General features: G+C 47.6%; 1 protein-coding gene across 1 annotated transcript in view; it reads right to left on the reverse strand.

Annotated features, from left to right (window-relative positions):
• The window catches only part of LAMB1 (laminin, beta 1), a 44,539-nt gene that overhangs the window by 7,379 nt on the left and 12,257 nt on the right, over positions 1-24,903 (reverse strand). Inside the window, 15 exon segments of the mRNA XM_009890858.1 lie at positions 876-1,117; positions 2,370-2,554; positions 4,147-4,516; positions 14,304-14,400; positions 14,447-14,499; positions 14,502-14,666; positions 15,508-15,732; positions 16,224-16,387; positions 16,884-17,115; positions 17,212-17,355; positions 17,515-17,719; positions 18,264-18,387; positions 18,830-18,957; positions 19,793-19,951; positions 24,340-24,475. Of these exon segments, the coding sequence (XP_009889160.1) occupies positions 876-1,117; positions 2,370-2,554; positions 4,147-4,516; positions 14,304-14,400; positions 14,447-14,499; positions 14,502-14,666; positions 15,508-15,732; positions 16,224-16,387; positions 16,884-17,115; positions 17,212-17,355; positions 17,515-17,719; positions 18,264-18,387; positions 18,830-18,957; positions 19,793-19,951; positions 24,340-24,475 (2,629 nt within the window).

Below are 24,903 nucleotides of genomic sequence, written 5' to 3' on the forward strand. Positions count from 1 at the left end.
CAGGAATGCAGGGGAAGGGAAGCTAAACAAAAAGATGTCTCTTTCTTCCCTCTTGAGAAAAAAGAAGGGCGGGGGGGAGTCAGGAGGGATGATGGTAGCTGTAAAGGACAGGGGACCATTCAGCCTGTGAAGAACTCTTCCTCTAACACAGGCCTGGCCTGCCCAGGGGAGTTAATGAGCAGTCCCCTGCAGCCTGCCTTCATGAGGGATTGTTCTCTGAATGCAGCTGGCCGACTTCAAAGCAAAAACGAGGGAACACCCAGCCTCTCCCAAGAAAAAGCCACCCTTGATCATATTTACAGATGAGCAGGCACCTTCAACAGAGAAAATGCCCTTTTGACTCCAGCTCCCTGTAAGTTCTGCTTTGTCTCAAACATGAGAACAGGAGCGTGGTGATGCCGAAGCGGGCGGCCCATCGGCACTGCACAGGCATAGCCTGTATCCTACAGAGATGCAAAAAGGAAGAGAGTAGCCTAGAGAGCCAGCACATGAACTGAGCACAGGCTTAAGAGGGTGACTCTTAGTCCAGCAGACTCGCTACACTTTTCTGCACGTGGGAGCTCTGTCCACAGCAAAGGGCTTTGGATTAAAGCCAGGTGAAAAAGACGGGTGCTTTGTCAGGGTGGGAAGGGTAGAAGGGAGACCAACATGAAAGGCTGGTGCCTAAAATCCAGTAGGTCTCAGAGCCCACCAATTAAACAGCCCCGTTCTAGCCCGCAAAATACCCTGTGACCCAAGAAATGCACACTTTTCACGAATAAACTGCGTATCTCACACTGTCACGCTCTAAACAGTTCCTCCCCGCCTGTTGCTTCTTCACAAACCTGACTTTATTTTTGCTACAGGTTTTACACCAGCGATTCTCAGCCGCGTACCTTTTCAGCCACTTCAGAGAGATCCAGGCTCTGCAGCTTGCCTGCGAGCTCATCCAGAAGGCGCGACTGCTCCTCTTGTTTAGCCTTGAACTGGGCCTCCTTCTCATTGATTAAGTCTTCTACTTCCTGCCGCGTTTGTGCTGACAGCTCCACAGCGCTATCAGGGTGAACAGTGGAGGCATTGACCCTCTCCTCTGCCTCCAGGGACATCTGGAAATACTTGGTGATACTATCCAAGGCTCCTGCAGAAATCAGATGGAGCTGCTCAGAAATCTGTTAAGTAACCCAAAAGTAACCCAAAGTAATTTATATTATGGAGGCTGACAGATGACACATCAGGGTCAGTGATATGAATATCAAGTTAAATGAAATGCCAGCCTTTGCGGCTATATTCAGCATCATTGCAACGATGACAGAATTTGGCCGTGGGGGGAAGGGGGAAGTCCTTTTTTTTTTTTTCTTGCTCGGTTGACAGTGTGTCAAGTTTGTTGCATTTTGAAGTTAAGCCTTTCTCTGACCCTAGTGACTGAATTCTGCTTGTCCTGAGGACAAAAGGAGATCAGCCTTTTAGGTTTATAGGGCAACAGCCTGTTTTCTAAGGATTCACTTATCCCATTAGTTCTTGTTGTTTGTCCTGGGATGTCTGGCTTATGGAGTCACTGCTTGGAAACTGATCAGACCTTCCTAAGAAACAACTGCTTGATGAAAGATGCTGATTTATGGAACTGTTAGTTTGGGACAACTCCCGGAGAGGCCGTGAGTGGGTATGAGGGACCCCATGGGGGTGGCCACACTCTGCACCTCAGGGCAGCTTTCCTCTGCAGAACACCACAAGTTGGGACCTCCCCGTTCCTACATCCTACTTGCCCCACTCTGCGAAATCCCATGTTCACTGGAAACAATCTCAGACTTCCTGCAAAGCAGGAAATTTAGAAAAAAAAAAAAATAATCCTTTGTTTCAAGTTGGAATGAAGTCAGCTTTCAAAATTTGCAAAGAATTTGGCAACATTCCTCTTCAGCAAATGTTGATTCTTGGCCCATTTCAATGCGGCAATGGGCATGCAAGGCTCTGGTGGCTCAGAACTGAGCCCTTACAGTGTGCTCTTTGTCACCAAGACCCAGGTAATTTTTCCAACCAGAAACAGGAATTTAACAAACTGTGGAGAGCAAGGGAGATGTCCAGGTGTACCTTGGAATCTGCCACACTTTCATCGGTTGTGTCTTGCCTCAAATGTATTAATCAAGAGCCTTTAAGACAACTCTGTGCCCCAAGAATTTGAGACGGCTTTGCAAAGTACAGAGGGAGAGAGAGGGGGCGAGGGGGCAAAACAAAATTCCTACTGCATCAGCAACTGTGCTAATGCACAAAAAGAAGCTGCCCTCCCAGGAACTGTGTTTTATTACGAGTTAGAAGATTAACCTGGTATTTAAAACCACACACTAATTAAATCTTTGGCCACCCCACTGCTTTCTCCCCCTCCCTGCGACACTTACCTCGAACATCAGAGATCTTGATGAACTCTAGCTGTTCTGCAAGTTCTTTCACGACATGGTCTAGGCTTTTGGCATCTGTCTCCAGCACGCTCAGGTCAGTGTCTGTGCTATTGCTCTTCACTGCTAAGGCTGACAGGTTTTCCTCTATGTCAGCTATCTTTACTGTAACATCTGCTGTCAGCTTTCTGTAAAACAGAGGCACAGGACTCAACAGGGGGAGAAGGAAGGGTTGTAAGCCTCGGTGCTTCACTTCACTGAAGAGTGGTGGTTAGAGCTGCGTGGAGCTTCTCCCACGGCAGGACCTGTCCTCCCTCGGTGGAGCTGTAAGTGATTTGTAACAACATGCCTACCTAGAATACTGTTTTGTTTCCTTTATCATACAAAACTACTTTTTAATCTACAGCACGTTTATAAACTCAAAGCACCAAATTGCTCAGAAAACAGCTGCTTTGTGTAAGATTAACTGGAGGCAGATTCCAGAGGACTGGTGTAATGCTCTTGTATCATGGCAACTGCATAGGTCAGAGTTGACTACTATGATCCATACATAATTTGCTTCCCATCCCACACAGCTACAAATGCAGTTTTGATTACTACGAGCTCATGGGACAGATGTGAACTTCAGGAAGCGGGGGGGAAGCCTTAGTTTTAACACAATGGTTTCTTTTAACTCATCTGTAAAGATCCCTCCTCACCAGCAGATTCTCTAGGGCTCTGAAGAAAAACCTCCCGCCCTCAGCATTCGGCATGGCCTCAGTGAGCCACAGAGCAGGCTTTAGCTAGTGGGATAACCCTAAAAGGAAAGGCAAGTGTATGTTACACATCAATACTGCTGCAGAACAGAAGTGGCCATGGGAAGCTATTCCCATCCATCCCAGCGTTTCCTCATTCTGAAAGAATCACGCAGTACTTAAGCTCTGTGATCAATTTACAGCTCTCTCAATAGCCCAAGGGCCTGCTGTTCTCCAGGAGTCCTTCAAAGCCCAGTACTACTTCTATACACCAGAGAGAAGCAAGAACAGATACATATACATATGTGTTAGGGAAATGCAGCTCCTCAGCTGCTCTGACCTCCCTCAGTACACACAGAGCCCAAATGCAGCAGCAACCCCCTGCTCTCCAGCTGGAGAGAGGGAGCTCCAGGGCAAAAGCGTATCCCTAATTGAGACATTTGTGCTTTAATCCTCCTCACCCCTTTGCTTTGTGCAGTTCCCTTTACAATACACAAGCAAGCTCCAGCAATTGCAGACAGCACTAAAAAGCATCTGTAATCCTACTTGATGTTAAACTGCTCCATCTCCAAAAGCATAAACTACCATCTTTTGTATGCTTAGCTGTAAACCAAAATACAAGGCTCCTACTCTGAGAAAAATGGAAATAATCCTTGTTATAAAGCTGGTGTTTCCCCCTACACACACTCAGAATACAGAAAGGAGCCCAAGTTTCCAACTCATTGATTACACACAGAAATCCAGGAATTTAATCTCTCCACGGTAATTAACTGCCTGGTGCACACAGTGGGAGCAGGACAACCCCTGCCCAAGAGAACGATAGCTGTGCTGCTCCTACGTTACCTGGCCAGGTTTCCGCTCGTGGAACGGATGCTCACTGCTGGCGCTGAGCATGGCGAGGTGCTCTACCAATGCCAGGAGCCACAGCGTACCTCACCCTCCTCAGCTCAGCGTGGGGGCATCAGTCACTCAAGTAAATCTCAGCTCGCTAGCACTCCCAATCCTTCCCACACCAGACTTATCCACGTAACCGCGACTGTACTCACTCTGCTTCCTCAAAGAGATTACCAATGTTCTTCAGGGGCTCGGCAGCTGGATTTTGAGCGATGATGGTTTTAATTTCACTGAGCTTTTCCTCCAGGGTGTTGAGCGTCTGCTGGTATGGGCCAGTGACTCCAGTGATTTTGAGGGCATTAGCCCTATCCAGGAACTGCTGGGTCCTATTAGCCAGCTCGCTGATGATCACGTCCCAGAGGGCGAAGCACTGGTGGCATGGCACACAGTCGGGGAAGAAGCCTGAGTAGCCCCGGGAGCATTTGTCACAGCGCGGCCCTTCCACCCCTTCGTTGCAGATGCACTGCCCAGTGGCGCGGTCGCATTGCGGGGTCTGGATGCCACGAGGATTGCAATCACAAGCTGGATGGAGAAAAAGGCATGCATGAAAGCTACAGTGAGGGAAATTATGTTGACGTTGGCAGGGAGAAAAAAAAAACAAACCAAACAGTTGTAACGAGGTAGGGAAACGAGTATCAAAGTGGCCTGTGTCTTAATTATAATCAGCTAATTATGGATGTTTCTGCTCAGATATGGGGGAAACAGAGCTGTGTGTGAAAGAGGAGAGAGAGACAAGAAAAGAACTCCAGGGGAGACCAGGATCTGCACATCTCAGAAACAGGCACAATAATGGAGCAAGGGATGGACACTTCTTGCAATGTTTGGATGTCAGTTGGATAGCAATTGAAGACAAAGATCGCAGTTTCACTCCTACAATGAAGAGTAAGTAAAGTAAGGCTTTCCAGATGGGGAAAAATAAACAAGCAGGCACATAGCAGAGGGGTTTAAAAGCAAAACATAAGCGAAATAGAAAAAGTGAACAAGGAACAACCATCTACTGTCTCCTCCAGCACAGGAGTAGGGCTGAACTGAGGAATCCAGCAGCTCAAAAATCAACCACCTTCCCCTGCACCTCCCACAAACAGCACAATAAAAGGAGATAGTGCACAGCACTTAACTATGTGGTGGAGCTCCCTACCACAAGACACTATGGGTGTTAAAAGCTGAGGTGGCTTCAAAGAAGTACATAAATTTTTGGAGTAACAGCCCTTGAAAGATCTTCTATGCAGAGACACAGGGCCTGGCTCAGGACATGCTCCTGCCACAGATGGTGGGAAAACACACACAACAAGCCTCAAGGAGCCTCGCGCTGGGCTGATGGTTTTGGTATACAGAAAACGGGAAAAAATAAGGCAGTGAAAAGTAGAATAGATCAGAAAATATGGTCATGGGTAGCCCTGTCTGAGGGAGAAGAGAGTAGTCTTCTCCAACATGGGTGCTAATGACCAAGAGCCTACACACTGCTTGTCACCCTCAAGTAGGAATGAGGATGATTAACAGATTTATTTATTTTTTTTTTTAAATTATTTCACACTTTAAGCACCAACTCAGGAGTTAGTATTCACACCTTCCTGAAATGGATTTTGATTCTTATTTTTGTAACTGTGAACACCTACCTATCTTTCTATGCTAGTCAGGTAAGATCCAGGGGCTCCAGGGGGCTGCCAAATTGGAGTGATAAGGTTTGGGCAACGCCCTTTTCTTACAAGCTTTTAGAATAAAGACACACTTCTTTGGCACTAACAGGCCACAAAGAGAAGTTACTCAATTAACTTACTGATGCACGGTCATTTCTAAAAGCACAGACACACTTTGTACACAATAACGTTATCAGGAAAAGCTTTTCCATGCAGTGAGGCTGCCACTTGACCTCTCCTCCTCCTTAATTACGCAGGTTGCAGCAGCAGAGGAAATTACCAACCTGCAAAGCTTTTAATAAAGGGATGGCAAAAAAGAACAAAAAGAGAGGCCTGGAAAATAGGCAGGTCATCTACCTACCATTGTGGCAGAGTATACCCGAAGCAAGTCAAGCACACATTCCTTGAACAGGAAAAGGACTGTGCTACCTGATAAAAGCCTTCACTTACACATCCATTTACCAGCCATCCTTGAAGGAGGTTAATGGCTCAAAAAGGTCCATAAATCAATTCACACACCCCAAGCACATGGCCCCTTGAAAAAAAGGGCAAAACACAAAGCCGTTTTCAAGATTATACATTGTTTGCTTCAATGCCAAAACACAGTGGTGGTCTTCAGTTCAAAAATTACACAAAGAGCCTCAGCAGAACAAATCGCTCCTCAACAAAATGACTTTCTTGTACAATGTGAATATGATAGGCAAGAGACAAAAATAACTTCTGCTGCCTGCACAATTGAGCAAAATGGTCCTTTGTTCTTTGAATTATACCCTGACACAAGAGATTGTTTTTACTTTACATCGAAAGTGCTTAAGTAGTCAACTCGCCATGGAATATGTTCCCTGCAGGCAAACGGTCAAGTTCCTCTTTGAAGGAGGTCAGTTAACCCTTCTGTCAACTAATAAGGCCCTCGGTATAATGATGAATTGTCCAAATTCCTCTGCATAGAAAGAGGCTAAATGGCATGTGGTTTTTCTCAAAGATCCTGAGATCTGATCAAGTTACATGAATACTTGCTGCTGGCAAATCAGATCACTATATTTACTTGCGGATTTAAAAAGCTTAAAGTGAAAAAAAAAAAACCAAACCCATGTTGGTAATTCTACTCCTGAATACCTGCATGTTCAGGAAAGGCAGATGACATGGCTTTAGTAGCATTTACATGGCAATGTGGATTCCAAAATGTTTGGAGCCAGAAAATGCTGGGGAAGGGGAGAGGAGAATTAAAGTACTAACTCGTTTTCAAAGTGAAAACCCAAACTCCACAGCTGCCTGGTGGGAGATGATAAAGACCAAAGAAGTATTTTATTCTAAATACAGCACAACAGTTGGAAGAATCATCACATTTCTAGAATTCTATAAAACTTCCAAACTGAGCTTTATGAGACCCAAGAGAAAATTGTACAAGGCAGCTAGAAACATTACTGTGGGCTATTTATCTGGTTTAGGATGCTCTAAGCAGCCCAGAAGCAGGCAATGCTGGCTCTGGAACGGTGGCTTTGCATTACTTCAGTAGTGTGAATGAAACATATATAAAATAGCTTTCAAAAGGGCTGGTTTCACACTTGCTCTTTCTTTTCTTCATGATCTCCCAAAGTCATTAACTGTGCACAGGACCACACCAGTTTTCCAACCAAAAGGTAAAACTGAAGATAACGTTATCTCTTTTTTTAAGTAAAATCACAGTCTAAAGAAAAACAAGAAAAAGCCTCCCTCAGAACTGGAATAAGAAGGTTCCAGCAGATTTTATTTTCCTCCCATTTTGAAAATTTGGGAGGCATTTCTATACGTTGGTAGGACGGTCTCTCTGGCTACAGCCCTTGGACCACTCCTCACTGTGGCACTGAAACATCTTTTAAATTCTCACAAAAGCATCACTGCTCCTCCTACAGCTCACATCCTGTGAGCAAACCTTTCATCTCACAAATGACATGTGCATACCAGCATTTGGTTACATGTGATCTTCTTTTTTAGAGTCTAGATGACCTTAACCAAGCACTTCAGCCACAGTTGAAATCATCTCCGTTCCTCGCTAGAGTCAGTCTCTGAGTGCTTCTATGAGATGCTGGGTCCCAATTTCTGGACACAACATTAACAGCTAAATTTGGCCAGCCAGAAAGCCACAGAAACTGCTCTTCTGCCCTCCAAGGCCATGTGGAACAGGACCTTCACCACTTCCAATGCCTCTAGCGGAGGAGTCCTGTATCCCACGCCCTGGCCAACAGCACCCAGCTATTTCACACCCTGGCACAGAGCACATCCAAGGCCCTTGCAGAGAGCATCTTCCCTTTACAGCATGGCGGGGATCAAACCCTCAACTGACTTCAGCTGTGATGACTTCTGAAGAGGAGGTAAGCAAGCCCGGGACAAGATCATATAAAGCCTTCCAGATAATGAGGAGTGCCTTGAACACCGCAGGCCACCAAGTAAATAGCTCAGTGCATAGGTTTCACTTTGCCTCATGCAACGCTGCGTATCAAGCACTCACTAGCTTCAGTCTCTGTGGGATTTCAGGGCACAACTTTGTCGCAGTGACAAAAAGGAAACTTTGTCCTAAAGGGACAAAAGCACAGTGACAGTGGCGGGATCCATGTGAAAGGAAAGGAGGACCTCCTGGACTGGAAAGGCTAACACAAGATTGGCTCATGGAAGAACAACCATGTGCCCAGTTACACATCCATCATTCACAACGGTGGGTGCACATCCACCAAAAGGAGTCATGTGACATTTTATTATCACCACCAATGAAATGGGATGTGAAAACAGGAGACACCTTGACTCCCATCACCTGCTAGAAACAGAGTGAACACCATGCCAGAACGATCCAGCATGCCCAGTATTGTTTTTGGCCAAAGTACCCCAGCATCACATCTAGCCACAACACGGTTCTTGCTCTTCTACCACCTCCTTTGTTCATGTTCCAGTTCTTGCTCTTCTACCACCTCTGTTGTTTATGTTCAGCTATTCCTATGGCCACCATGTGAGCCAACTCCTATGCAGTCCTGTGCTAGTGATACTCCCTGTTACAGCAGTTTTGCTTCTAATGTACTTAAACAGCCTAACACAAACACAATCTTCAAAGCATTGCTTGGCTCTGGAGATTTTGGCTCTAACCAGCACACTTATAAGTCTGATGTAACACTTGAGCAGCTACACCACATCCAATTTTAGCATATGCTGTCTTTATTTAATTTTCCCCAAGAAGAACAAGAAATACGCAGGTACATCTAGGGATGCAGAGATGTTTCTCACATTATCCAGTAGCTAGCGATGGCTTTATACTCTACCTAACAAAGTATCTGTGGAATAGGGAAAGACATAAAAGTCCTGTAAGCTGTTTTTAAACGCCTTGCCTATGCTTACGTGACTAGAAATTGGGAACAGTGGTTCATTTTGCACTGTAAAACCACACAGATGCTAAGTTTACTGCGAGACATTTAGATGCCTTAACCAGTTTGGGTTGGAAATGGCCTTCAAGACAAATGGTTGATTATTCTCCCTTCATACAGAGGAGCGGATGAAGGCCAGGGTGAAGGGCTGCAAGTTAACACAGGCTGGGCTGCTTGCTTTGAAGATCAGTTAGACAGGGATCAAATCTGTCCCTGGGTAAGCAGAGCAGAACACTACAGTACCTCCCACAGAAAATATAGCAGAGGAAAAGAAGTTTTTTGAAATCATTGGTCAAAGATCTGAGAGTTTTAAAAGGAGCATTTGCTAAGTTAAACAATAGGTTTCTGTTTCAAAATGTCATTTTGGAACTGAGTGTATTGTTTTTCTTTAATTGAGTGTTTAACTCAATCAGACATTCTTCTGTGGCATACTGACTTAAGTGAAATCACATTTTTGATAGGAAAATTTTCTAGTCAAATTCTTCAGTTGAGATTTGCTGATTAGCAACGTATGACAACAAAAGATTGTAGCTACATCTATTCACAAATGCATGTGCACACATGTGCATGCACACAAAGAGTATCCACGAGTAATTTTTTATACCGCCTTGATCAATGCATTTCTCTTTCAGTAATGTTTTTTTTCCTGATCTTAAAGATAAAAGTAACACTCATACATATTTATTGAATGTAGGCTGGTAGAAATCTAAGGGCAGAAATCCCAGAGAAGTAAATGACTAGCTTGAGTGGTTTGCTTCAAGCTCACAAGGATCCGTGAACCACTTTATCTTTCATTTACTCTGACAGCTCTGCTACCTTTCCCTCTGATTTTAAATATCTAGAACTGACTTCCATTTGAGATACTGTAATTTAATGTGACATATTTGCGTATCACTTAAACTGTGTCAGAGCAGTTGACACTACAGCTGAGATGATATAATAGATACTAAAAGGTCGGTATGAAGATCAGTCTCAGTGTTTAATGGCTTATTGCAGGATGCTAGGAACAAGCCAGTGTCATACATCATCCTACACAGAACAGAAATAATTTTTGCAGAAGTATTTTCATTACTGCTTGAGATTGCGGATAGAGAGAATCAAATGTTTAACTCCTCCGCAGCAAAAAAACAAAGGGTTTGTTCAAACATGATTTCCTGGCATCATTTCCCGGTGGTAGGGAGGCACTATGATGATAAAACCATTCAGCAATTTGTAAGGTTGAAAGTTTTGCAGAGCTAGCAAATTTCTTCTGAATAATCAGCTATTGATTCAAATCACCCTGTAAGCATATTGCTAACTCCTCAGCATTACAATTTTCAGTATGAGTGTTAAGATAAAATCCTAGCCTAAATACTAGAGTTGTGCTGCATTTTAACATGCTAGAAGACCTTGCCAAAAGGGCAATTTTCTGGGAAAAAAAAAAATCAATGTACATTACAATATTTTAAGACCACAGGTCAATTCAAATTATGAAACTCAGTGAAAATTATATTTCCTTCAGCATAGAATTTGTCTGACTTCCTTTAGACACTTACCACAAAAGGAAAAGAAACATCTGCTAATCTTTCTCTGCACCATAAACGCCTCCGACTAGTTTAAGACCCAGGTGTTAAATTAAGATTACAAAGCAATGGAGTAATTTTCAGTGAACAGATGCTTCAGCACCAGGTACATAACAGAGACTAAAAACTGAGAAAAACAACTTTCTGCCAATATCTGCAATGAGTATTTGATATGAATATGACTTCTTTTCAACTAAATTCTGTGTTTTACAATAGGAGGTGACAGGGCTTGATACTCAAGTACAACACAGAAAAATATCAACAAAGGTATGCTTCTTCTAAAGGGGAGATAGCAATACAACCCAACTTTCAATCTCATATACTGCCTTTTAAACTGCACTCTGTTCTGTTTGTTCAATTAAAACCACAATGACAGTAAAATTGTCATCTGCTTTATATTATATGAAGCACATAAACTTCAAATATCTGCTGTCTGAGGGCATTGTTCGAGCTGCCTCTACAGCCTCTAGGTATCTCAGAGGCTTCCCGGGAACCTGGAGCCTCCTGCCAGAAGTGTGCTTTGTGGGCTGAAGTCTGTGCAGAGCTCAGCATGCTCAGTCCTGCACTTTGGTTGCCAGGCTTTGGAAAAGCTCCAGCAGAATGCCTGGGAGACCCAAGTTTGATGAAATTTGTAATCCTATTATTTACTACCTTAGCAAAGATTTTTATGCATATGCACACGTTCACCTGCAGGCTCGTGTAGAGCCGCATACAGCTCACAGCTGAAGCAACAGCCAGAAGAGTCCTGCAAAGGAGCTGGCACTGCCTCCCGAGCAGACGAGGCTCACTGCACAGGTCCTGCTCAGTGCAATCCTCACAGGGACCTGCATGAGGCTGAGAGAAACACGCTGGGCTTTTCCCTATCCTCTATGCCTCTCCTATGCTTGTTTCAGGCATTATGTTAAATTGAGTAACTGGTTTGTTGTTTTAAAGCATGGAGTAAGCAGCCTGAAAAGACCCAGTCCCACAGACTCTGTGGTGTACATTCCTCAAGGAACATCTGTGGGTGGTGGGAGCGTACCCAGTACCGAGGGGTCGAGATGCTGCCCAAACGCAGGCACCTACCTTAGCTTGCCCCAGCGGTCTGGTCGCAGTGTGATCACTGGGGACATGCAGAGAGGAGACATTGAATGATGCTTTCTCTCCACTGCAGGGAGCAGAGACTGCAAATCAAAGCACCTAGATCAGGTGCAAAAAGCTGCCTCACCTACCTTCTGCTTCACCGTCTCTGACCTTACCAAGATTTCTACAAAAGAAGTCACAGGCAGCAGCCTGCAATGGTAACCGCCACCAATGGGGACGGCAGGGAAGCGTGCCCTGGAGTCTGGTTTCCAGCGGCCAGCGGAGTGTGCTGGGGCCCCAGGGCCACATCCACAGCTCAGTGCTGCTGCAAATGCCTGGGACACCACGGGAGGCTGTGGTCCCCAGCCTGTCTTAGATGGGCCATTTTGTGGCTCCATATAGCTGTGTCCAGAGGTTATTTGCAGGTACTTGCATTCACATGACCTCACTTTTGGGTTTTTTTAGTAATTAAAAAATTTGTAAAGGTTATCACAGCAATGTGGGAAGAAGAGTTCCCATTTCTCAGCAGAAGATCATGTCTCTGTGCCAACAGCCTGAAGACCTCTCGAGAAGAGCTCACATGTTACTGTCCCTTGAGTGATGCACCCTGCGATTTCCAACCTTGAGCAGAAGCCACTTGCCCCAGCCAGTGGAGGATCCCACCCTGGAGTCATCAGGACTGATGTCCACACCTCCACATCAGCTCGGTGCCTACAGTGATGACTGACTGTCCATACTCACACAGTTCAGAGCTCTCGCTGCTTCCCATCCAGATTGGTTTGTATTTTCTCCCTGAATGCAGCACAAAATGTGCCCATATTGGCTGCTTGGGCCAGCACGAGCGTGCTGACGAGGGCAGGTGGCAAATGCCAGGAGTCCATGCATCCCCTGCAGCTGGAGCTGATGTGTTTGTGACGAATCCTCATCTCAGTTCCAGCTTCACCTTGGCCAAAGGCCATATTCAAGCTGTTTTCCAGGGGCATCGCTCTGCAGCTCCTTAAACGGCAGAGTTTTCTAATTTGCCTGCAAGCTGCTTCCCGCTGAGAGCTGCTACCTGCCCACATAGCAGCTGCACATCTGCCAGCCTGAACATCACCCTGCCGCTCACCAGGGCTAAATAAGACCTGAGAAGTCGCTTCTCTCCCTGACAAGGAAGGATCGGAGATGGTGCGGGGTTGCACCAACCCCACCATGCCAGGGAGACTCAACAGCGCCACAGGGCTGGATGCGCTCCACAAGTGAGCATGCACTTAGAGCACATCTGGAGCATTGTGCCACAGGCTGACGCAGCTCAACCCTGGGCACCGGCTCTCTCCACTTGCCACAGAGACCTCCTGTTGGATGCAATCCTGAAGGAAAATCTGCATTTCCACCTGAACGAGTCTCCCGTGTCACTTGGGCGCAGAAGGGGCGGAGGGTTGGAAGGAGAGCGTAGAGTTTGCATGGTAAAAACAGGCTCTGAAAAATATATCCTCTCTTTACTTCAGAAACATTAAAAAGCAAGTTTTCCCATGCTCAAAAGGCAGCAGAAACTCCATGAGAGACCAGAAATACTGGTACGCTGCAAAATCCTGCTGATAAGGTATGCAGATGGACTCCATCAATAAACCCTGATGGAGACAGCTGATACCAAGAGACAATCCCTGCCCTGGAGCCAGCAGGGTCAGCGCCCCTCACCACACCAGAACACACACATCCTCCCCAAAAGGCTGCCTCACCCCCCTGAGAAACCCAATATGTACTCAGGAACTGGGACAATTCTCCAGTCCTTTCATCTGCTGCATTAACCAAGTAGCTGTGACCTGCCTATCTGGTTAGATAATGAGCTCTAAGGTATCTCTATTGTAAGGGATTTATTAAAGACCACAGCAAGCACATTCCTCCCTGCAGGAAAAAATACCTTAATCTTCTGCAAACCCTCCTGGCAAAGGCTCCTATTTGAACAGATCAGAGATACAAGTTTGTTCTGGTCTGGACAGTGTTTGAAGTTTCTTTCCCAGCTAATGAACAGGCTTGTTTATAATGAAAGGACAGAGAGCATCCAGTTTTCTAAACAAGCAGCTTCTTTGCGCTGTTTTGCAGCATGTAGCTATGGCTAACCCGCTGCATGGTCTCTGCTCGCTCCTTTATTTTCATCTGAAATACAAGGAAAGTCTCCTACCAAATAAGAAAACCTTACTTCTTCAGGCCCAGTCTCCCTAAAAAGACACAAGAGGAGACAGTGGTCTTCTACTACATACAATCAAAAGGCAAAGGAAACTGGTTTCCAGACCAATTCTCAAACCCAAACACTTGTGATATGGTTTCTTACCACACTGGTTTACCTGACAGCATTGCAACCTGACGGTTAAACAAGAGTTAGTTTTTAAAGAGAGGTTTGTTGCTAAATAAGGGTCTGACAACAAATAAATCAGGCAAGCGCCAGGCCAGGTTCCTGCTGTGCCCCCCATCCCTGGAGGCACCAAAATCCTGGGGGCAGACCCTGCCGTGCCTTCCCCCCTCATTTCCAAGGCTCGTGTGGCACTGGTGGGGTCACCAGAGGGGCTGCTCCTGGCAGGGGGGGCCCAGCACACTGAGGGGGTGACAGTGTGCCCGGCCACCAGCCAACAGGTCCTTTCCAAAAGAAGCAGGTGGAACAGGCGCCAGGGTTGGAACTCACCTCGGCACTCCACGCCTGGGTCGCCCCAGAAGAGCTCCTGGCACTCCCGGCAGGTCCGGCCTCCGAAGCCCGGCATGCACTGGCACTGCCCCGTGAACTGCCAAAAAAAAACCAACCAAAACCCCAACAGGAGAGGTGACCACCTCATCAGCTCAGCCCCGCGCCAGAGCGAAGGCCCGGCCGCAGCAGCACGCCCCGAGCCGGTGCCGCTGGCGAGCCTCCACGTGTGCGGTGCGCAGCGGTCGCAGGTCTGCCCCACCACGTTGGGGAGGCACCGGCACTGCCCCGTGGCCGCCTCGCACCGGCAGCCCTCCGAGCCCTCGCAGTCCTCCCGGATGGTGCCCAGGTAGTTGCAGACACACTCTGTGAGGGAAAGAACGTGGTGCTTCCATGTCAGCCTGACCGCTGGTTACCAGGCTGCCCAGAGATCGCATTTAGTTTGTTCTCCGAGTCCCCTGAGGAGCGGGCAGATGCTGGCACGTCCCAATGCCCATGGCCAGGTCTGGCTGACCCAGTGCTGAATGACATCCAACACCACGTAAGAGCTGTCCCCATGTCCCAGGCTGGACACCTCAGCACCTTCTGTCCCAGCACACAGGAGGCGTCAGGTGCCCCTCATTCAAGCAGCTTAGTCTTCCTCTTCCTCTCCTCCCTCTGTGCACAACCAAAGCCAAAGTCTGCCCGGCTCCCGACAGCTGGCTGCAGTGGTGGATCTGCGATGGCATGCCAAGCAGAGCAGGGCTCCGCTTGCCCACCCAGCCACCCGTCTGCCCTGCCAGGCTGTGTCCGACATGGAGGGAGAGGAGGGTCTGCTTCCTCACCGCCCGCCCGGTTCGGCTCCCTCCTGCTGTTCGGCCACATCTGCAGGAATGATGGTGTAAACAAAAGGCAAACCCTCACCCTGCCATCCACCATCTCTGAAGAAGTAAACAAAGACTGCTAACAAGAGGGCAAGAACCCCCCCTCCTGCAAAAGCCTCATCCTTTCAGCACATGTAAATGCTGTCCCTGCTCTCCCTGTCAAATGTAAAGGACTCCTCTCCCACCCAGGAGCCCTGCTGAGCTACAGGGCAGCTGCACACAACTCCAGCTGGAGGCAATTAAGTTTCCCCTCCACTCCAAATGCTCCCAGGTAAATTAAAAAGAGCTCAGGCTGCCCCACGACATGGCTGGCGGAGAGGTTGTGGCCGTGTCTCCCCACTCACTTCTGCAGTCCTGCTGCAGGGCGCTCCCGTAGTAGCCCTCTTTGCAGAGGTGGCAGTTTTCGCCCTCCGTGTGATACAGGCACTTCACGCACATTCCCGTCTTCTTGTCACAGGCCTCCGGGTCAGTGGTGTCGATGTTGTTGTTGCACTGGCATGGCTGGCAGGCGCCGCCAACCTCGTCGGGGCTCCCAAAGAAGCCAGACGCACATTCATCACATCGACTGCCTGTTTGAACAAACAGGCACGGTGGGAATTACCATCACGGCTGGCTAGCGTGCAGCCCCGTAAATGGCAAGACTGAGGCAAGACAATAAAGGCCATTAATGGGGGGGGTGGGGGGGTGGTTAACCGGATCATGCTCAAAGCAACAGAGGCAGCGGCAGCTTGGTGCAGCATGGATGGTACTGCCTGGGGCACCAAGGCATGGCGCTGCAGCCCAGCTGCCAGCACACTCGTCCTCTCGGTTCCACTACTGTCCTGTCCACCTCTGCTGACCACCGGTCATCCCTCCCCACACTGCCGAGGATGAGGTTCATGGTAGTGCTGGCATCACCTGCACAAGCTGCACTGCCCTGGCACCTTCCAAGTGCTGCCAACCTCCAGCAGCAACACATTGACGCTGGTGCTATGGTCACATCCAACAACCAATATGAACATACCCCTTCTCCACCAGGAGGTTCAACCCAACCAGCCCCCTCCATGCACCCACCAAGTACCTATGTATCCCATGCTACAGACACACACGACTTGCAGTGTGACCGGATCCTGGTAACAGCCGCTGGCAAACTGGCGTCCACTCTCAGGGCCATCAGGGCAAGGGCAGGGGCGGCAGTGGTCGCCTGATCCCAGGACGGGGTCTCCGTAGTAGCCAGCCTGGCACCTGCGTGATGGGGTACATGACATGCAGGGGAGCACAGGCAAACGTACTGCAGCCTTGTTATAACTACATCCAGGTTTTCAACCACCGTGAAGAACCGAAGCACAGAAACATCCTTACAGCTTTCCTGTGTCACTCACACTCTGAGCAGCTGTGCCCACAGAGGCAAATTTGTCTGGCTTACACCAGTGTAAGAGCAGGAGACCCAAGGCAGGTGCCTCTTGAGAGGTTTGCAATGGAAAAAAGCCTCTCTGAAGCCCTGGTGTCCTGCAATGCATTCTCGGGCATCTGGGCAGGCGCTGCTGGAAGGTGGGAAGCCACAGGCAAGGAAGAGGGGATCTCCACTCCCATCCCCCTCCAGGACCACTAGTGCTGCTCTGGCTTCCACTGTCCAGGGACATTCCCCATGCATTCACACCTGCCCAAGCACCAGCACCGGAGTGGAACAGCTGCTGCGCCCATCCTGCTGGGGGAAGGAGAGGGGGTATGCACGCCGTACCTCTCACAGTTGTGACCCGCTGTGTGGTCCCGGCAGCTCAGGCACTCCCCGGTGTAGGGGTTGCAGTCGTCGGCATGGCCATTGCAGTGGCAGGGCTGGCAGCTGGGGAAGCCCCAGAAGCCAGGCAGGCAGCGGTCGCACTGCCGCCCATACACTCCTGGGAAGCAGTGGCACTGGCCCGTCTCCGCATCGCAGAAGGCATTGTAAGAGCCTCGGACATGGCACTCGCATGCTGCAAGGAGATGGGGAGAGGGGCTGTGTTACCCCAGCAAGCCCTATATGTAGGGTCCCAACCACAGGACAGCCCAAAGCCAAGGATTTAACATACGTCGGCATCCACTCGGCCCGAACCCAAAGGTCCCAGGGGCGCATCTGTCACACTGTCTTCCAACAACGTTGGGACGACATTGGCACTGCCCTCCGCTGGGGTCACACACCGAACTCAGGGAGCCCTGGGGGTCACACTGGCATGCTGAGCAGAGAAAAGCATGAGGGGGAATGAGTACCACAGTGCAGGACGTGAACTACCTACCTCATCCCATGTACATGCTTTCCCCGTGCAAACCTCTCTGCCTGGAAGCGCCATCCAGCTTCCAGACGCAGTTTGCCCTACAAGCAGATGGTTACGTACATAATGCGGTCTCGTGTAATAGCGCAGAAATGCTGAATATGATGTTCTTGCAGACGTCTGTCATAGGGGTTTTCACAACACTCCTGCTGTTTTCCAGACACCGGTATCTCTGGAAAGTTTCCCAAGCGCTGTTCGTGACCACGTCTTCACCTGAGCCTCCCACTGTGAATATGTCCAGCGATTTGCAGTATGGCATGAGAACAAGCTACAAAACAGTTTTACAATGACAAAGTATCACTATTTATAAATAGCCTCCGCCATAATTACGAACATTCAGGATTGTCCCGCTTCCTTTCGTCCTTTTTTGGCCCAAAAGCAATCAGCCAGACAGAATTTGGAAGGGAAATGATGGTGTTTCTCTAGGTTTTGGTGGTATAGTTCTGGTATCTACCAAATTCTTACCAAATCTACCAAATTCTGTTAATTCAAAAGAAAAAGGTTGATATTGGCATTCATGACATACATGGCACACATTAGCCTCCCCAAAGAAACTACAGGTCTGTGGAACAAGCTGCAGTCCTGTACAATACAGCAAAAGCCTCTTAGCAGAAAACCAACCCACATACTCGGAGACTGAAGAAACCTACACTGCTTTACATTTTTCAGTTAAAATCTGGCTTCAGCCATAAGCAACAATGTTTTAAAATATTACTTTGGATTCACACAGATGCACGCCAGACGAAATGCAAACTTTCAGGCTTTTAAATACACTTTTACCCCAGAACATCCCCGAAATAATTTCTGCTCACAGAGTCAATGAGTGTGTATGGGCTCTCCGTCTCCGTATCCACCGAGGAGTACTGGGACAGCTCCAGGCGGATGGTGTAATTCAGCCCCTTCTCAAAGCAGACGGGCCGCGGGAGAACGACATATCTGGATTAGGAAAAGGAAACAATTCTTACTTCAAACGTCCAGCACCATAAAGTGTTTCAGGTGGCCCTATAAAGCAATCGAGATAACAGAAAGCGGCCAAGACCGGGCAGAACAAAAGATATGATGTGAAGAGGCAGTTTAGGGGTTTGTGCAAGTCAGAACCGGAAAAGCTTATCGGCAAGGTAAAGAATATTACTGATGTTCTTTCACAGGCTGTGCAAACACTTCCCCCCTCTTTACTCAGTGAACAACACAAATCAGAAAACAAGAATAAACTTTAAAGCTTTGAGTCTACAGACACAATGCTAAGTATGTTTTTATAATCCACTGCAAATTAAATTTCATCCACTTTCATAGAGGCCATAGCAAACTGAAAATGTGATGTTACTCTCTCCCTTTTTTACATGTTTTTTCTGCTTTCGGTCCATCCAGTTATACCAACCTGGAGCCAGGTGACAGTGAGACGACCTGATTATCATCATCAGGAACTGTATTGCCACACCGGCTACCTGTGGGAATCTTGCCTGGGCGTGAGACGCTGATCACCGCTTTTTCCCACTGATCTGGCAACTGGGGGCGAAAAAAGGCTGATCAGCATCAAGCAACGGCTGTAAACTCCTGGGAGTATCCAGAGCTCAGGCCAGGAAAAGCGTGTGCCTGTGCACACAGGGTGGTCACTGTGCTTTGAGGAGGATAGGGCTGCAGCTCCAGCATCAGTGGGGCATCTACAAGCTGCAGGTTTGGGCTGAGACAAGGCAAGGCAAGTGCCCCTGGGCATCCTCCAGCACAACAGTCTCTCTCTCTCCCTCCCTCCCAATAAAAAATGACTAGGTGTAGGTGGTCAGCAGCCCCATCTGCAGCATGGCATCAGCTGGTTTGGCGACCTCCTCTTCCCCCACCTCTGGGTACCACACCTGAGTATTTCATTGCAGTCAATTGCTGCCAAGCTCTAGGTAAGGAGCTTGGGGGATTTTTTCTCTTTGCCTTCACCCTGCAAGTTATCCACAGTCAAAACCAACTGCTCGCAAGCTCTTGGCTGCAGGCATTCGACATCCAAGACGGGCAGTTTGTCTCCTACAGTGCATAACAGCATTTCCACCCATGAGAAGACCACCTGGCTGATGCCAACTTTGTATTCTAATCTGTCCTGATGGGACTTGTCACTTTTTAATTTGCTCATTAAACAGGTGCTGAAACAAAGCACTAATGAACAAAACTGTAAAGTAAATAATACTAGTAACTGTCAATATCTTTTTGGATTTTCTTACATCTCAGACATTTAACAGAGTGTCCACCCTTGTCTTTGAGTCCTGATGACCCCTGAAAGCACTGGGCTCCTGTTAGTCATGCACTGGGACATCCAGTGCCTGCCAGGAGGCAGCAATGCCCACACTCACAGACCTACCTGTGGCTCATAGCGGACCAGAATATCATACTCCATGGAGTAGGGGATGTTGTCAACGTAGAATTCCAGGTAAGCCCCCTCAGGGACCCTTACAAATCCTATGCCTGTCCATGATGGTGTGCGGTCTGGCGTGTACTGGCGCTCTATTATGTTTACTCCCTACAAAAACAGGGGCAGAGATTTCAATACCGATACATTAAATTTGCAGGCCCCATGGGAGTGCATGAAATGATGAATTCTGCTGATGGATCACTTCTGGATCACAGCATCCATTGTTTGCATCCCAGAGAACACAAATTCTCTTTTAAACCCATGTGCGTGCACATAGTTGCCCTTCTGCTTAACAATATATAAAAAGCAAGAAAGATAAAATAAAACAACACTGCACAACTCTTCATCCATTTCTCTGTTATAGTGGGGAATTAAATTTAAAAACTCGCTACGAGCAACTAATCCACCAGCTCCGACATCTCGTTCACCGTACGGACTTTCACATCATACTTGTAGCAGTGGGATTTACTGCAGTGGCACATAACTGCCCTATTAACCGCCCAAGCTGAGTGCTAATTACTTCCTGACTACACGAGGCTGCTCCAAACCACTGCTCAGGATAACATTTGAAAAGCAGATCACGGCTGTCATGAATAAGTTGTCGCTAAATAACAGAGAACCTAATCATCAACAGATATTTAACAGCCAAATCAATATCTGGTCACTCCTTTCCATCTGAGGTGACAGGTTTTCATCTGCTACTCTTTATATAGAGCAAAGAAGAGGAAAAAGGTAACAGAAAATGGAAACGTGTGATGTTCAAACTTCCTGTTTCAAACATATCTGCATCCATGAATAGTTCTCTCCATAGAAAAACATCCTGTGCATTCCTAAGGAAGCTGCTTCAGTAGAAAGGGATAAAATGTAAGGAAATGTCTATATATATACATATCACTTCAGGATGTCCCCTCATGTATTCGCACACTCTTTGAAGAGAACCTGGCTATAAATTATTACCCTTCAGCTTTACACAAAGGGTTGGAGCTCCCCAGAAAGGATCGCAGGCAGGACATAAGCGAGGGCATGCAGCTGTGGGGAGCATGGGGGCTTGACACTGCCCGAAAATCTCTGCAGCTCTGTGCCACTTGGTTTTGTGTTGTGCTGAGCCCTTGCCTGGAAATTCAGAGCTCTATTCTGCCACCAGTTTAGTAAGAAATATTTTTCAGTACTGGCATTTTAAAAAAATGGTTTGTTCTGAAGGTTTTAAAAGGCAACCAGTGGCACATCCCCTTGCTCTGCTTGGCAAGGTGGGTTTTCATGTCGAGCTCCTCCATCCCTGAGTGCCATGAGCCTTGGGGAGGGCTAGGGTATCACCTCTCCAGCTGGGCAGACAGCGATGCACCAAAACCCTTCTGCCAGCTCACACACCCTCCACTGCAGTTCAACTTCTGCTCTGCGCTGTCTGCCCTCTCCACAGTTTTGGAATGGAATGGAATAGTTCAGTTGGACGGAACCTACAATGACCATTTAGTCCAACTGCCTGACCATTTTGGGGTTGATCAAAAATTAAAACATGTTGTTAAGGTCACTGTGTTTAGTTTTGGGCCCCTCACTATAAGAAAGACACTGAGGTTCTGGAGCCTGACCCGAGAAGGTGAACAAAGTTGGTGAAGAGTCTAGAGAACAAGTCCTATGAGGATCAGCTGAGGGAACTGGGGTTGTTTAGTCTGAAGAAAAGAAGGCTCAAGGAAGACCTTATTGCTCTCTACAACTATCTGAAAAGAGGTTGTAGCCAGGTGGGGGTCCGTCTCTTCTCCCAAGTAACAGGCAATAGGATGAGAGGAAATGGCCTCAAGTTGCGCCAGAGGAGGTTTAGATCGGATATTAGGAAAAAATTCTTCACTAAAAGGGTTGTCAAGCATTAGAACAGGCTGCCCAGGGAAGTGGTTGAGTCACCACCCCGGAGGCGTTTAAAATACATGTAGATGTGGTGTCTAGGGACATGGTTTAGTGGGATTTGGCAGTGTTAGCTTTATGGTTGGACTCAATAATCTGGAAGGTCTTTTCCAACCTAAATGATTCTATGATGGTCTAAATGCCTCTTAAACATTGAAAGGCTTGAGGCCCCGACTACCTCTCTAGGAAGTCTGTTCCAGTGTTTGACTGCCCTCTCAGTAAAGAAATGCTTCCTAATGTCCAGTCTAAACCCCCTCGGCACAGGTTTGAACTGTTCCCACATGTCCTGTTCACTGGATACCACGGAGAAGAGATCAGCACCTCCCTCTTCACTTCTCCTGCTTGGGAAGCTGTAGAAGACAATGAGGTTGCCCCTCAGGCTGTCATTTTCCAAATGAGACAAGCCCAAAGTCCTTAGCCGCTCCTCACAGGACATTCCTTCCAGCTCTTTCACCAGCTTTGTTGCCCACCTCTTGACACATTCAAGGACCTTCACATCCTTCTTAAATTGTGGGGTCCAGAACTGCACACAGTATTCAAGGTGAGGCCACACCAACACTGAATGCGGCAGGATCATCACCTCTTTTGACTGGCTGGGTATGTTGTGTTTGATGTATCCCAGGATGGGGGTTGCCCTCGTGGCTGCCAGAGCACACTGCTGACTCCTGTTGAGCCTGCAGTCAACCAGCACCCCCAGATCCATTTCTGCAGGGCTGCTCTCCAGCCACTCTACTCCCAGTTTATACTTGTGCCTAGTGTTACTTCATGCTAGGTGCAGGGTTTGGCATTTGGACTTGTCAAATTTCATCCCATTAATCATAGCCCAATGCTCCAATCTATCTAGATCCCTCTGCAAGGCCTGTCGTCCCTCAGGAGAGTCAACAGCACCTCCTCATTTGGTAGCATCAGCAAACTTGCTAATGGTGTGTTCAACTCCTGCATCCAGATGATTGATAAATACGCTGAACAGAACTGGCCCCAGAATTAGCCCTGAGGAACAGTGCTGGTGGCAGATCGGCAGTCAGATGTGGCCCCGTTCACTACAATCTTTTAAGCTCTGCCCTTCAGCCAGTTCTTTACCAGCACACTGTGAACCTGCTCATCCCACAGTTGAACAACTTGTCCAGAAGGATGCTGTAAGGGACAATATCAAAAGCCTTACTAAAATCTGAAAAAGCTACTTTCACCGCCTTCCCTTCATCCACTGGGCAGGTGACCTTATCATAGAAGGACATCAAGTTATTAGTTGAACAGGATTTTCCCTTTGTGAACACATGCTGATTGTGCCTGATGATTGCATTATTCTTGAAATGCCTTCCAATAGTACCCAGTATAATCTTCTCCATAATTTTTCCAGGAACTGAGGTTAGACTAACAGGTTTGTAGTTCCCTGGGTGTAGATGGGAATAACACTGGGTAGCTCCCCATCAGCAGAGACCTCTCCAGACTCCCAAGAACTTTGGTAGATGATTGAGAGAGGTCCTGCTGTAACGTCTGCTAGCTCCTTCAGTACTCTGGGATGAATCCCACCAGGCCTCATGGACTTGTGATCATTCAGTTGGTCCCTTACAATTTCGGTGTCCACAAATGGAAAGTCACTGTTCCCACACCCGTGGTCCTCCGACTGAGGGGACTGGGCAGCCCTAAGTCTATTAGTATTATTAAAGACCGAAGCAAAAAAATGCATTGAATGCTTCCGCTTTTTCTTCATCCCTATTAGTCAGACGACGACCTTCAACAAGTACCAGCCTAATGTTTTCTTTAGACCTCCTCTTGCTATTAATGTACTTTAAAAAGCCCTTCTGATAGCCCTTACCTAACAGCAAAAATCCTCTGCCTTGGCTGAAACAGCAAAGTGGCTATGTTTTGCCTGAAATAAATAAATTAGGACAAAGTGCCCCAATTGTGGGCAGACAAGGATCTGCTGCTTTAGAAAAACCATTATCTCACCTCCCTGACTCCTTGCTGGAGGCAAAAATAATTGATGTAATCACCTAGCTGCTGTTAATGAATTAAAAGCAAGGCTGTGCAGTGGTGAACAGAAAGAGCCAGAAACCCTGACGACCCACGCCAGCGGGCTAAACAACCTAGAGGCAACCTCACTTACAAAAACAGCTTTTTGCACAATCAACCATGGTTTTAGTCATTAATAAAAGAAATGTTACTGATGTACAAAAAATCCAAAAGCCAAGGCAATGTGCTTAAATGCGTGCTTTGTTCTCTCCCGGTTTCAGTGGCACCAAAGAGAAGAGCCAGTGTTGGTGTCCCACCGCTCTTGAGATAAGAGGGGAAGGAGAAGTGGGTGCAGCGGGCACGTATGCAGAGGGGTACAGAAAGGGATGCTGACAGCTGTACAGTCATGATCAAAGAAACGGGTTTAAAAAGGAAAATCGCAGTTCCCCCCTCCCCCAAATTACTACACTATTTATCGACACTAGATTGAACAGCTACAGGTTGACATTTTTCAATTCAGTTCTGTGCTTTCCACATTTTAATTGCAAAACACTCAGGGTATAAAACAGACGCTTCCAAGACCCAAATGGCGAAACAACTTTCCCACAGCTGTCCAGACACACCAGCTCACTAAAACTGCTACTCACGGGACCCAAGCTGGCTTCCTCCGCCTCGTAGATGTAATGATCGAGAGAAATGAAGTAATAGCCAGGCTCCACCTGGTTACACTGACGTCCAAACATGTGGGGCCGGCACTCGCATTGGCCAGATTCACTCGAGCAGCTAAAATGGAAGAGCAGTGAATGTACAACACATCTTGGCTATGCTGAGACACAGCTAGAGCCAATTCCAGCTTTGACGTTTTAACTGGCACAGAGGCAGAAGTGCTTCTGGACACAGCTGCCTCGAGACACAAGATGTTCTCGGGCTCTGCAGCTGGACCATCTGCACTGCTAAAATGGCAGCGCGGTCTTGGCTCAACCCAACTATCATTCTCCCAGACAACTCCTAGACTCAGGCTGGGAGCAAGCACTGCCAGGGACCATTTCCAGTAGGCACTTTGCATGCGGTCTCCTCTGTTTGGGTGGTGAGAGGATTTCATGCTACAGATGCAGGCAGTTCCCTGGGGCCACAGAGCAGTCCTGGGAGAGCTTCACTTGCTACCACAGACATCGCCAAGAGGCATGTCTGTCCTCCAAGCTGAGGGCAGC

The sequence above is a fragment of the Charadrius vociferus genome, unplaced genomic scaffold, assembly GCF_000708025.1.
Source record: "Charadrius vociferus isolate BGI_N301 unplaced genomic scaffold, ASM70802v2 scaffold958, whole genome shotgun sequence".
In the NCBI taxonomy this organism is placed as follows: Eukaryota; Metazoa; Chordata; class Aves; order Charadriiformes; family Charadriidae; genus Charadrius; species Charadrius vociferus.